At 40.6% G+C, this 15,305-nt stretch overlaps 1 protein-coding gene across 18 annotated transcripts in view; it reads left to right on the plus strand.

Annotated features, from left to right (window-relative positions):
• The window catches only part of ABLIM1 (actin binding LIM protein 1), a 193,540-nt gene that overhangs the window by 132,946 nt on the left and 45,289 nt on the right, over positions 1-15,305 (plus strand). For all 18 annotated transcript variants that reach the window (XM_039553585.1, XM_019292463.3, XM_019292443.3 and 15 more), the window contains exons 7-8: positions 8,834-8,921; positions 13,950-14,008. In XM_039553585.1, the coding sequence (XP_039409519.1) occupies positions 8,834-8,921; positions 13,950-14,008 (147 nt within the window). The remainder of the gene's footprint in view (positions 1-8,833; positions 8,922-13,949; positions 14,009-15,305) is intronic.

The raw sequence follows: 15,305 nt of genomic DNA on the forward strand, positions 1-15,305 counted from the left end.
GCCTTCTCGATTTGCAGGCATTTTACATCAGTCTGTTAGAACACACTTGGTTGGTTTAGATGGCTTAAACAAGCATTGCCTATGAGTCACCAGCACATTCACCAGGGAAGGTTTTATATTCTTGTCTTGGCCAGCGGTACCTCATGCTGTGGGTTGCAGGAAGTAATCTCTGAGGTATCTGGCTCAGCAGAGCCTCCCCTGCTATCAGGGCCATCTGTCTGAGCAATGCCTAGATACAGTTTTCTTAAGCCTCTTTGAGTTCAAATTATTCAGGTCTTGAATAACTTGTAAATCTTGGTTCATGAAAAACACTATTAAAAAAAATCTAGCTCAATAAACAGTATCAAACAAGAAATTGGCATCATCAAATACAGAGCCTAAAGATACACATCCTGAATACTCCTGCCTTTTCTATGTCATCTTTCATCATTTTTCATCTACAGCTCGCAAGGGAGCTTTGCCTGATCTGCTTTTGGTTTTTTTATATCATGCTCTAATAAAGATTTTTATTGTCTTTAAACATACTGTTTCTAGTTATTTCTTTGGTAAATTTATCTTTCTTATTAGTTGTGTTTATTTATAATGTAATGACTTAGTCACTGCCTTTTTTTTTTCTCTTTAGTTAATATTATCTCAGTTCTTATGATTGGGACATGCAACAGAATGTCTTAAAGATTGTTGAGTTTTCCTTTTATGGTTGCTTTAAGATCTAGGAATATGTATGTTCCTTCCAAAAGCCACATGCATGTATAATTATATATCCGTATCTAACACTGCTTGCTATTTTTGTTTGTCCATGCATGCAAACAAATCATGATTGGAGATAACTGCTAATTCTTGAAAATGATGAAAAGCTTTTTATATTAGGATGAGGTCCAGTACTTATTACCTGCTGTCAGGTGCAAAACTTTCTGATTTACAAAATAATTCTACTGCGTTTTTTTTAAGATACAAAGAAGGTTTGTTACTGGCTTTTCTAGGTAAACTTCAGCAGGTTGGAGTCAGCTGTATTTCTACTGTCTGAGGAAGTTATTTCCAGTTCAAGTTACTTCCCATTGTTTCAGAGCTATTGTTGCAGCATTGCAAATACAGCTGCAGTGGATGTGACCTGCTAATGCACAAACATCAGCTCTGTTACTCGAGGTCCAGCCAGAGGAAGAGGTCGAGGGACCAGCAGTCACTTCATGTGAAGAGCTAAAAGGAGAAACAGGGTCATGTCTCACTCCTGAACTCCCATATTCCTGATAACTCAGTGGTTCTGTCATCCCCTAATGAAGGAAAACACGAGGATGACTTGGAAAGTGGGAGATTCCTGGTGTTGCGGAAGATCGGCTCTTGTGTGTATCCGGTACAAAATCCATTCCCAGGGCTCCCTGCTGTCCCTTCTCTTGTGCCACGGAACTGGCACTCGGCACTGAACCAAGCCAAGGGCTTTGCTCTGCTCTCAGCAGGCTGGAAGCTGGGGCTGGAATGGCTTTCCCACCATGCTGCAGACATGGGTCACTCAGTACAGCTCAGCACACCTACACTGCACTCTTGCAGTCAGCACAGGCTTTTCTCTGGCTGCTGGAGTCAAAATTGCAGTTATTCCAGCATTAGGCTGTTTGAAAAGGCCCTTGGCACTGTGGTGGAGTTACTGTAAAGTAGCTTTCCTGGTTAATTCTAATTGCAAACTAATCCAGAAATATGAATGTGGCTGTAAGCAGATCCCTCAGTTTCTGAAGTATCTTTTCATGTCAAAAATCGTGCTGGACAAAATGTATACAACATAAAGGAATATTTAGTTATCTAACGCTTTCTGAAGCTTATAGATTACAGAAGATATAGGAAGCCCACACCTATACTTGTAAACTGGACCTGTTCCAGCATTGTTGAGAAACAGAGAAGGGATTTGTGTCAGATACTTGCTGCTGAGGAGTTCAAAATTTAAAAAAATCTTTGCAATAAATGGGGTTTAAAAGAAAATTAAATGGCGGGTGCTGGATTTTACCTTCATATGCACCTAAAATAAGGATAATGAAGGCAGTGAATCACAGATTCATATTACAATTAGATAGAAATGTAACTTAATAAAGTATAGTACATATATTTCTGCTGGATTGCTTCTGATTAACTGCATATTCGGTTAGTGGGATTAGATTTCTCTGTACATAAATCTAACATAAGATCCTAACAGAGGTGATGCTGAAATCCTGGCACTAGGCAATAAACCTGTGTTTGCAGTTGCTTTGCTCCTTTTTACTGCCCACAAGATCCTAGAGAGCCACTTTGGCTCCTGTGGGTACTTTTCTTAGTTGAGTGGAATTCCCTTTTTTGTACTGACCTCCTTCTGTTAACTGTGTAGGTAACACAAATTCTCAGCTTTGATCCTGTGTGTAGCAATAGGTGGATTTGCCCCTTAAAGACAGAATGAACAGCTCCATAAAGACCATAATTGATAGTTAAACATCTCACCTGTGTGTGCACCTTGCTCAACTTTGGGTGTTGCAGGAAAGTGAGAACTCAAAGCAGAGCTGACAGGGCAATCACAAGTGACTCCTAGGATCTTACTAAAGCAAGTCCAGTTAGTGTTCAGCTGCCACGAGGGCTGTTTCTTCATGCCAGCAGAGCAGTTGTACAGCTGGGGATTTAGACTGAATGATTACTCACATCTCTGCTATAAGGAAAAACTGTATTCCATGCAGTGAATAACTGCACTGCTGTCAGCAGCAGCTGATGGCTATAACAATATTGTGTGTCGATAGAATTAACATTAATAAGTTACAAAGTTTTTTACAGTCCATCTATTAAGGAATACACTGGCATGACATTGTCAGTCACTGTTGTAATGCCGAGAAGTATTTTTGTATAAAATCAGACACTGGGCATGAATTAACAGTGCAAGTGTTCATAACAGCAGAGCAGCTGGGGTTTTGTCTCACCCAAGGCAGCACAGCAATCAGTGGAAGACTCTGAGGGTCTCCCATGTCTCTTCCATGCATATTGTCATTCAGATTTACAGTCACAGCCTCACGCTCCATTTCCCACTTTTCCCCAGTCCTGTGTATTGCAGCTCCATCAGCTTGGGAACTGCCAGTGTGAGCTCTGCTTCCTGCTGCTCCATCCTCTCGCAGGTTGAACAGAGGCAGAAGCTGTGCTGAGAGCTGTTTCTATTGAGATGTTGTGACAGTAGTGTAAAAAACAGCTTTAGAGGGTCCAAATTTTAAAGATGTGTATTAAACAAGAATTAATTAAAAAAAAAATTATTACACTTTCCTTCCATCGGTAGTAATAAAGAAACTTATCATAGATTCTGAAATCCTTTGGAAGCAAAGAAACTGCACTTTTTTTTTTTTTTTTTTCTGAGCACAGATATTTGTAGTGACTTGCTAAACAGATAAGAGCCTGGGAAAAATGAGTGGACAGTTTGGGTCAGGATGTTATTAGAAGCAAATTTTGGTCTTCTCAGTGTTTATGCTGTTCCAGCCGCTTGTGAGATCACAGAAGCCTGCAGAGAAGGAAACAATGGAATTTGATGTTACACCGAACATCAAACAGGGTTGAAGGTTCTGTGACCTCTGCAAGTAATTAAAATAAAGCTTCACTGGAAAATGGTAGGCTACTGCCACAGTTCCTGTTTTACAATTCATGACATTCCTTAAGGGGTTTAAAAGATGAGTCTGAATTATTCTTTGTGCTGCTCCTTAGTCCTTAAGAGAGTTAAGAAATCAAGTCATTCTCCTCAGTTGTGGTAGGAGTAAATATTGGATAGGTTTGTCCATCAAATGGGCCTATTGTAACTGTTCATAAAAACTTTAAAAAAAGGGAAAAGGGGAAGTGCTTTTACTCTCAAATGTACTCTTTCAACTACATAATAGTTTTTGTAGTATTTAAATAGAGAAGTTAAGCTTTCTACATGTTTAATAGCTCTCTGTCAGGTGACTGCTAGGTTATCTCTGAAAGGAGAGTGAGCGAATGCAGCTGTGCAAATGTAACACAACAAATATGCACTTAATTGTGTCCTTTGGCCAGCAGAACATGTCTGTTGGTAATTAGTTCTTCCTCCACCAGACCCACTGGCATGTGAGCTCTCCTAGTGGGATTCTTGTTATTGTTCTCTCTGGCTCTTGTTCACTGTTGTTCTGGAAGGAAGGACAGAGCTGAAGGCATGAGTAATAGGAAATCTTAAGCTCTCACGTTCACCAAAGAGGAAAACATTTATTTAATCAGCCTAGAGCTTTACAAGCACTCGGAGAATAGAAGTTAAGTCTTGTGGGAAGTGGGGGCAGAGGGGTTGGACTCAGAAAATACGGCCCTTGGCTTTTGAAGTGCTGTTACCCTGGGGTTAACGCTGTACATGAGCTCAGTGCAGGTACTTTTTCAGCTGGGTTTTTGGGACGTGTTGTGTCAGCTTGTCTGCAGCTGCATTTGCAGCTCCTGGGTTGGAAATATTTCTTCCAATACCCACCACTGCCTTCCTTGACAGCTAGGTGTGACAGTACATTTCTGGCTTCAGGAGGTCCCCAAACAAGTGACGTTGATAAAGTGAAGGTAAATGAGTGTTGTGCACGTTGTGAAGAGGTTGGAGCATCAGCAGGGTGAGAAGGTTGGACACGACCTCAGAGAACGGTGTTCAGCTGGTGCTTCAAACACCTCCCAGCCCTTTAGTTTACCTTTTAAACTGGTAAAGGTCTCTAAACTGGGTGCACACAGTGTGTAACCCAGTGCCTCTGTTCTGCCACCTCTCTCGTTCTGGACAACTGAGCAGGGTCATTACCCCCCCCATTAGAAGGAGCCTTCAAAGCCCTCTGTAAACAGCCCACAGAGGCTTTTCAAATGGCTTAATCAGCTAAGGAGGATTTGTAACGTCCAAGTCGAAGTCATTCGGGAGAACAGCATGCTGGGAAAAGGCTGGAAATTTATCGCTTCTGAGTCTGAAAAGGTGATCTTTGAAAAATGTGGTATGAAAAATGTGGTTTCTCATTGTCAACTGTTATTATAGGTCTTGGTATTGTCATAATACATAATAGCATTTGTACTTTTGCTTGTGTCACCTGGGACATGTCCTCTGCAGAATAAACACATCCAGCTCCCCTCTGTAGCCCATCATCCATGAATCCTGGTCATTGAGCCTCTGACAGTCCTTCATAAGCATTAGAGATGTGATAACATGATTTTATTTTTAAGACTGGTTATGAAGAATACATTTCTATAATGGTTTTCCTTGGCAGTGTTTCTCCAAAGTACTTCATGTAGGACACTAAATGTAATTTAACCTGCTTTGTGGACTAGGAAACTGAAGGTCAGTGTTGATACAGACTTGATTCCGGTTTAAGTCTTGAAATTACCAGAATAAATAGAGCCTTAATACTACTTAAAATAATGTTGTATCTATTTCATTAACATGAACATGCATATAATGTGTATATTATGTATAGTATATTTCTTTAGTAGTATATAGAAAATAACTAAAACTCTTATATCATTGATCAGTCACCAATCAGTGAGATTTGCAGAGCCATAGAAAGCTACTCAAATTTAGCATCCATATATTTATGTTTATAATTATGCTTATAGAATTCCTTTGGTGACTGTTTCTTCACTCTGCAATTTGAAGGCTCTGGAAGTATTTGGTAAATGAGAACATACTTCTACTTTTTTAAATTTAATTTTTTCTGTCTACTGTGTTCAAATGGGATTTAATCTGAGAACCTATTTTAGATTTGTCAGTGTGGGTAGAAGATAAATAGGCAAGTCAGAAGAGGTTGTATGTTGTCATAAATTGATAACTGATGTGCTTTGCTTTTAGGGCAAATGCAAGTGCCTGATGATTTAACAGAGACTTTACAGGCAGTGACAGCAACACATAGGTTTAATATTTCATTTGACAATAAATTGCTGTCAATTCATTCAATTCCATTTAAGAATTTGTATGCGTAGTAAAAATGTTAAATATTATTTTGGTTGGTTTTAGCACTTCTAGCTAAGCAAACCAAGGTATTTACAGCAATTAATTTAGCTTACTCCGTCTTACTTTAGGGACAGTCCTCTAAGATATGGGTCACAGTTTGTACTTGGTGGTTTGGATGGTCCTGACTACTCAATCAAAGTGAAATAATTCAGAAGGGAGCATAAGCAGTGTGGTTTATCAAAACCCAGTGGCTGCATAGCACAGAGAACTGCAAAGGATTTCTGGATGTGAACTTGGGAAGGGGCAAGGAGAACTCAGCATAGTGAGAAGAAAAAAGCCTTTAACCCTCTCTCACCTTGACTGAAGAATGTTTGGGGCAAATGTGCACTTAATCAATGTTACCTCTTACTGCCATGAGGATTGAGATGCAAACCTTTTAATGCACAGCACAGTAGCATAAGATCCCAGGAAGCTGCACACTGAACATACTGAATGAGGATTTAGTAGCCCTAAAAGGGCAAAAGCAGATGTCTAAGAAGTGTGAGAATTACATTGACTTGCAGATGCAAAAGGTTTTCCTAATGCATTATAAATGACTGATTTTTAGCAACCATTTTCCCAGATGATCACAGCAAGTCAGGCACATTAAGATGAGTCCTGAATTAGTTGAGATTCAGAATGTTTTCCAGCAGATACTCGCTGTAGAAAGGATCCCACTCATGAGTTGTAAAAACATTACAGAGGCAGAAAACTCAAACTGTTTTGGAAGTGTTTAACAACAACAACTGCAGCTGCTCTGGTATGTGACTTCCCCAAAACCTCTCCAGTGCAGGGTGTGTTCACACTTCAACTTTGCAGGGTTGTGTTATCTGGGGTGTGGTGTTCATTCATCATCACTCACACCAGGCTAAAATTTGGCCAGTTGTTTCAGTCTCGGGGAAAGACCTGATAAACTTGAAGTCCATCCCTTTGGCTGTTTTGAAGAGGCAGGTGTACACGGTTTAAACTATATTCCCTTGACAGTCGCTTATCAGAAGTTTGTCCAGGAAAATGAAACTTAAGAGAAGCCACAGGTCTATGCATAATAATGTGATGAATTCTGGATTTCTTTATCCTATAAATTCCAGTCTTGAATGAAACTAGTGGGATACCTCAGAGGTTAAATAATTGCTAGAGAGAGTCAGAGATGAAGAAGACAGCCAGTAATGAAAATGATAGAAAATGAGCATTAACTGGGTTTTTCTCTCTCAGTTCAATATTGGCTTTGTTGCTGCAAGTCAAACATCAGTTCTGCGTTTTCTCCCTCATTAGCTTTTCTTTCTTGAGTAGACATATTTTGTAGTGACTTTTCATTTTCCCTTTTAGAAGAGACCCTGTTTTGCCTGATGGCTCTAAATCTGCTGTACTAAAAACCCCTAAATCCCATTACTCTCTCTGTTTGGAGGATTTTCGCCCTAAAGAGCAAGAATCAACAGTAAATGCAGGATCTGATTAAGAGAAGTGCAGGTTTTTTGCAACTGAACAGTAAAATACATAACTAAACTAACAGCACACCAAGTCGTCTTCTGTGGACTTGTATTGCTGAAATTCCTGGATGGGAGTTGTTCAAATTGAATGGTGCAACTTTACCTCTAGAAGATCTGGGTGGTAGAGCTGGTTTTCTGGTAGCTGTCAGGTACTTTAATCCATGTACTTCATCATCTCTTATAAGTACTTTTAAATAGAAAGCCTGTGTGATGAATGTCAAATGTGAACCAAAAAAATGTTATTATTCTTCTCAACAGACAAAAGGAAAGGTTGGATTTATTAATGTTATGGTCTTAAGTATAATGAGGTAGGAAATGCTTTTGATGACATTTTACAAGTCAGCTATAAACAGGTACTCTATGCATATAACATCTCAGTGGATGGGGAATATTTGTGAAAAAGGACTTGAGGTTAATTGGTTTGGAAAGCCAGATACAAATTTAAAGACTTTTAGAATTCTTTACTTGTCACTATGAAGGGTCATTTTCTAGGATTAATTATTTTTCTATTTAAAAGCCTGATGTGGACATTGTGTGCTTAGTTTATGATGTAAGGAAGCTAATGCACTGATTGCTTCTCCTAAGGAGAAGAAATTGCATTAATATTTGTGCCTTGATCTTTCCTGTCCTTATAGTCCTGAAATCTGATCAGCTTTGCCTATTATGGGTATCAATGTATTTAAAAGAATGAGTGACTCAGTGGATTTGGATTTGGGAAACAGGATCTAGGGTACTTAGGACCTTTACATCAGTACAAATTCAGCTGAAGCTGTCTGTGCTGGTGTAGCTTCTGAAGTCAGGCATCTGTGAATTGAATTAATGGTCCCAGAAGTGGCTCTAGAAAGCTCTCTCCACTAACGCCCATATCAGCAGTGTAGGGAAGAAGGCCAAGGAATGAAATGGCAGGTTGAAAACTCATTCATTGACTAAATCCTTCCTTAACAATGGATCAGTTGAGAAAAATGTGTTGCTTGGCAAAATGAGGAGGTAGCAGGTTTACACAAATTAACTGCAGTGTGACATTCATTGCCTTGGACTGCTAGATAGATGAAGATTTAAAAAGATGTTTGTCAAATCTTGGGGAACAGATACATTATGATGTAGCTCCTTGCCAGGAAGACACTGATTACTTGGGTGGGAAGGTGTGAAGAGGAAGGGCTGTTCTGCATTGTCTTTCCTCTTGCAGACTTTTCCCCAAGCAGTCACTGCTGGCCTCTGTTGAGGACAGGATAGACCTCAGGACTGAAGCAGTGTGGCAGAGCTTACATTCTCCATGCTACTGTCACATCATGAGGGCAGTGTTGTATCGTAACAGGTGAACTAGAAGAAAAAGGGCAACGGTCAGTCAGCATATGATGAGTGCTCACAAGCAGTGCAATGCATTTGTCCCTCATGTCCCTTTTTTGTTTCTGTGTAGGCAGGTGACAAGCATTATCATCCAAGCTGTGCACGATGCAGCAGATGCAACCAAATGTTCACAGAAGGAGAAGAAATGTATCTGCAAGGTAAGGATATCTCCATTCCTAAACAAGAAAATCAGATGTGATTTTTCTGTCACAGACCTCAGGATATAAATTATCCCCATGTAATATGGCCAAGGAGGACTACAGTCATCCTGTCTTCAGTAGTGTTCTCATATTTTTTCACTTGATTCTTTTTTGCTCTATTAGGTGGCCATAACTGGCTCTGCAGGGACTCTGCACCCTTGCTGAGGCAGCCTGTGCTTGCTAAAAAATGAAATTTATTTACCCGTGAGATGCCTCTGAATTTGGCATCTCATGGACGGCTTAGCCCCAGAATGGTGTATGAGATACCAGACAAAGTGAAGGGATTTCCCCTGATTTCTGCTGATCAGTTTCTCTGCTCTTCTGGACCACACTCCAAACTGTAAAAGGCAAGGGAAAATCTTCCAGAACCTGCAGTGAGTTTGTTTTGAACCATGTAGACCTCATTCTTCATGCACACTGGCAGAGTCTCTCCTCTGGTTCTTAATCATATTTTCTTCCCTTGCCTACTTCCCTTTTATCTGATCACATCTCTCTTTTTATTCCCATTTACTTTATTTTTATATCTTTCTATAGTCACCTCTTTCTTGTACGTTTATTTTTATCTCCCCTTTCTTGTTAACAGTCTAGCGCTCCCAAGAATTGCCAGGCTTGTTTTTTTCATGATCTTTTCACATAAAAAAGAATATGCTCTTTTCTTTGATTAAAAGTAGCCTTGATCTGAATCCCACCTACTCTCTGAGAGGGTAGCATACTAACTATTAAATTATTTTAATTACTTGCTGTAGTATTACTGTTGGTAGAAGGACGTATAATACCCATTTATGTAAGCCAGAAATAAAAGTGAAAAAGGCAGATACATGTTGTGATTTTATATATTGCACTTAGGTTAGAAAACTTGATGTACTTGAAAGGAATGTAGAAGAATAGGGAAAAAATTATCAAAGTGTGGTAACAGCCATCTCTTGAAATCCTGAGGAGAGGTTCTTACTGGAGGAGTTCCAAAATAAGATAATATTGTTAAGGCATTCCTTTGAAGCTAGCTTGTTTTATTTTGTAGTTTGTCCTTCCTTGCAGTCCCTCTCTCATCTCTCACTGACCTTATACCTCAGTCATCTTATTCCAGCTGTGCACAGAACGGGATGTGAAATTGTGTAGCAGCTCTGCGTTGCAGGAGCAGGGAGAGGCTGGAAGAGGGCTGGGTGGGAGGTGCTGCTTTCTGATGGCAAATTGGAAGGACTAACAGGAAAGCAGCAGTTAGAGCATCTGGCATATCTTAGTTTCCTCACATCATGGTGTGATGAAGTACAGGCAGAGTTCAAGATGAGCATCAGTTTGTCTTTTGCTGTCATTAGTTAATAACGACCATTTCCAACTGGTGCCATTTGCACCAGTCTAGCAGAGAGTGGGATTTTGGGTTGATTGAGCAGGCTTTGGTGTAAATTTCTGCAGATCAAAATAAGACAGAAGGTATCACTTCTACTTAAACTAGGCAGGACTTTATCCTGGACAAGTTCAGGTGATATGAAAGAGGAGAGGAGAGAAATCTGGCTGCTTGATCTGCTGTTCTCAATGTATTTCTCTTTCTGTGGTTATGAATCAATGTTCCTTGTGTTTACTCTGTCTCAAGGGAGGAGCACCTCAAATTGCATTGCTTTATTGTTCATAAGCTGCTTTCTGACTAAATCATGTAATTGCTGAGTGTGCTCCAGACTGTCCTGCCAAAGCTTTCCTTGCTGAATTCAGTGTGCTTGCAAGAGTGAAGACCTAAAAGCCTTTCCTGTGCAAAGCTCTCAGCTGAAATGCATACCCTGACTCCATCCAAATCACTGACCCTAGGGTGCAGAATAACAGCATTCCAAGCATTTCTCTGAAAATAAAAATACAACACCACAACAATAAAGCTAGAACAAAAATCAGTTGTTGATAAAATATACGAAAATAGGCAGCTTCCATCTCACTTCTAATTGTCCTCTCCCTAGGATATGAAAGCAGTCTTGGTGTTACTTTGTATAATAGAGGAGCCTGGCAGGATTGTGGTAGAAACTTGTATTAGAAATGTGTGGGAAACCTGCAAAAGGAGAACATGGACAAACAAGCTGTCTGTCTTGGGGCTTTCTATGTTAGGGATGGTTGGAATAATGCTAGCAGAAGCACTCTGGCTTGGCACTGCTCCAACAGATGAAAATGAAAAGGAAGCAGCACCAGAAACTGTCTCTTTCCCACTGACTTCCTGGTAATACATTATTATATGGGCTTCCCCAGAAGGCTGTTGCTGAACTATGATTGTCCAGTATTTAGAGAGATGCTGATGTTGAAATAATGGTATGTGCAAAGCATAAAGCTGAATAAATGAGCATGCTAGTTGGTGTTTGCCAAGTGAGCAAACATACATATGTTAAGAATGGGAATAATCACAATTTGCTGAACTGTCCCCAGCAGTAAAAGAGAGGAGTGATGCAGCTTGGGAATTTGCACCCTTAAAAGCATTTCAAAATAGATTGGTCTCAAAGGCCATGATTTAGTAACACATCACCATAACTGCAGACAGTCGTGAGTTTCAGAGTTACATCGCAATTTATAACTTTTTGATCCAATAAGCAATTAACACAAAACTTTGTTTTGACTTTATAACCTATCACCTTTGGTACTTTTTACTGCATTGTGTCTGTTCCACAACCAATAACTTGCTAGCTCACATACGCACATATACTTCTATTATAACACCTAAATTCTTAACTATAAAATCACATTACTATACTTAAAAACCCTTCACCATATTACCCAACACATTTTCTTACTTATAACTATAGAAATTTAGGTTTATAATTCTTCTGCTTAAAGTCTGTATAGCTTTGCTACTACATCAACCCAAGCTCTTTCCTGGGCTGTAAATCAAATTCCTTAATGCCTGTGGAAGTTTCTTCTTCTCTGTTTCCCACAGATTGGCATGTTTGGATGAATAGTGTCAACAAAATATAGGTGGCTTGGAGTTCAAGATCACAACAAATATTTCCATTTAATTTCTTAAGCCTGCTGTGTCTGATCAGGATTTATAAATGTCACATCTTTCAAATCTCTTATCGTTTTGTGAAAGAAAACCCACAACCCTTAGCTAAGTTTCACCATGAAAATGGCATCCTGCATCTCTTGTTCACTTTCAGCATTCTCACAGGCTGTCCCTAAAATTGTGCCAGTTTGTGATAAATACTGCCCCAAATACAGTGATACCTTTCTGTTTGATGGTAGGGAAAGTTTAATAGAAAAGAATCACAGAATTGTTAAGGTTGGAAAGACCCCTGAGATCATCAACTCCTATCATTAAGCTAACAGTGAGGTCCAGAGGAATAGGGATCATTTTTCTCAGGGCCACACAGGAAGGAAGCTCACAGCTGGATTTGAGACTTGAACCAAAATCTTCTGAGTCTTAGATCATCCTTGAGCAGTAAGTGTCATATTCAGAGAAGTACTACTCAGCTCACTTCTTTTAACATGAACTTACAGCCTTATAACCTGAACTTTCTTCCTCCTGCATGATGGACAGGGCACGGCTCCCTCCTGATCTCGCAGGCTCTGTGGGGTCCTGGCTCTGAGGCTGCTGTTTGTTTACAGAGAAGGCTGTTGGTGCACTTCCCCTGTTGTCTGATGGTTTCCCTCTGCCAAATGCACAGTTTCTTCTTCCTCGGCTTAGACTCACAGCCAAACATCTCAGACCCTTGATCCAGAGTCACAGCATTCTGTCCTGTCTCCTGATGATGACTGTGCTGCGTACTGCTGGGAAGTGAAATGATTCCTGCTGGTCTTTACTTCTGTACCAAGCCATGTAAGGGCTTGTTAGAAGAAAGTTTCCTGGGGCCCTGACCCATCCTTCTCCTGGGCTCTGAGGGTGGGTTTCCTCTGGCTGCTCTTGAGCTAATAGTCACCAGCAGGAGATCTGGACTTGGCTCTGTTTGGTTTCTTTGTGGACAGAGTGAAGAGGTGATGTTCCTCCCTGCAGATAGTCAGGGCTCTGGATTGGCTTTGTGGTGACTGGAATGAAGGATGAATTTGGCTGCAGCTGCAGTCAGTGTTAAAAATCAGTGTTAGTTTCTGCTCTGTTTCAACTTGGCCAATACCTGCCAGCAGCTTTCCAGCAGTGACCACAGTTTACACTCTGTTTCAAAGGACAGCTGAAATGGGATGGAAATTCTCCTTGCCCCTGCCATTGCTCAGTCCTTGAGGACAGCAGGCTATTCCTACTTTACAGCATAAGAAAGAATATCATATTTTGGGAAACAAACAGCAGAGGACTTGACTTTCTTAGTAGAATGCATAGCTGGAATAGGCCATGTGGAAACACCAGTGCCACACATCAGAGCACGGGGTGGAAGTGCAGTGTGTGCCAATGGCAGGTACAGTGTGCTGGGATCCAGGGAGAGGCTCTCTCACATGCTGCTTTGCACCACCTGTCATCCTGGCTTCTCACCCACTGCCAGTGGGTCACACACAGCCCTGGCTCTTGCACTGTCAATTGTAAAATTTTGCTTTTCCTTTTGCATTTTGCATGAGGGAGGATGTGATCTGAGTAGTACTTTACCGTAACTGAGTATGACACCTATTGCTCAATGGACTTATCATCAGAGCTTCCTTTCTATGTGCAGGGCTGTACGTAAGGGGAGAACAGATCAGGTAACCACGGCCCAGTTCCTTTGCTCTTACCCTCCATCCTGCCAGAGGAACCCTCTCTCTTTCAGTTCTTCCAGCTGGTGCTCGCTGACTCTGTTGCTGCTTGAGGCTGCTTGAGTTTTAATTAAGAATGTGTGCAAAGTGCTTTGGCAGCCTCAGGACAAAGCTGAAGATACACCAAGGATTTGAATACTTTTTTGTTTCCCTTGTATTTCCCATGAGCTAGACTTTAATGTGAATACTCTCATAGTTCATACAGATTCACCATCTGATGCAATGTAGAGATTCTCTTTAATAACTGACTTGTCATGACCAGAAGTCATCTGCTTTGCTCTGAATAAAGATGTGTTTTTCCTCCCTCAGGTTCCACTGTCTGGCATCCCGACTGTAAGCAATCCACTAAGACTGAAGAGAAGCTCCGGGTAAGCTGAACTCCTGGCTCAATGACACACCATACATTTTGCACACACAGTAATTGAATGTTGTTTTTAAAAGAGTGACTTTTTCCATGTTTTTTTCGCATAGCTGTCACAACTCTGGCAGAATATACAGTGGAGGCACTTCAGAGGTATTGCTCTGATTTTTAGGCTTACCACCTTCACATACCTGTCTCAGTGCACTGCCTTAAAGATAGTGTCATTTACTGACATACAGACGTGGCCAAGTATCTAAGACACTTCATTTCATATCTCAGTTGTTGTGAGAGAGACTCTTAAGGAGAAGATATGAACAGGGCAAATGCTATCATATATTTTAGTGGTTTTGCACATCTGTGTAATTGCTCTATAGTTATCCCCTGTTCTGCGTGGTTATTTGCAGCATTTAGACAAGATGAACTCTTCTTTCTTTGCCATCCAAGTAAGCCTCAACCTAAAGTGATCCTGATTTGAATGCCAAAAAGAGCCACAGTTATCCTTGGAGTCACATCAGCATATTCAGACAATCTTTCTGGGTCAAACCCTCAGTGATAATAATGCTGCACTGATAAATGCTAGAGCCTGGCTTTTTGCATGAACCAGGCAATTCTAAGCCCTTATTCACTGATTCATCCTCTGGACAATTTTCTCTTTTTGATGTCCCTTGAATTTTGCTAATTTGCCAGGATATTAATATTAGAGACTGAATACAAATAAATTGTCTTTCGGATAAGGAAACTAAGAGGTACTGGTATGAAGATACCTACGACATCCTGTGGGTTGTATTCTATGTGGGTCTCATTCACAGGAAGCCACATCCTTTAGCATTTATTCCAGTACACTGGTCTGTAAAACATCCCCCCTAGAGAATTTATTATGGTCATAGGTAATGTGCAGATAAATTCTTGTTGAGGGGAGTTCATGTTAGTGTGGACAAAAACATAACTGGCCCTAGATGGGCATGTGGTCTAGAATGGCCAAACCTCAGTGCAGGTACCATCCAGCATTCACACATTGTTCTGTCCTGACTTTTTGTAAGAAAACAGAAAATGATGCCAGACTGGATTTTCTTCCTCATTTAACAGTGTGAATGTAAGACAGTATTTTGGCCATGCTTAAGTGTCAGAATGCTTGTGCCTTCTAGTACTTGGTTTCAGTACAATACTTCCCTTTCACTTGGACCCAGGAGTCTTATCAAAGCACTCCTGACTGACTACACTGTGGCCCTTATTAGCCTTCTCCAGCTGACCTTATAAATCAGTTGGCTGATTTCCATTCCCCATGGAAATGGCTCTAGTCCTCT

This window comes from Corvus cornix, chromosome 6, assembly GCF_000738735.6.
Source record: "Corvus cornix cornix isolate S_Up_H32 chromosome 6, ASM73873v5, whole genome shotgun sequence".
Classification (NCBI taxonomy): Eukaryota; Metazoa; Chordata; class Aves; order Passeriformes; family Corvidae; genus Corvus; species Corvus cornix.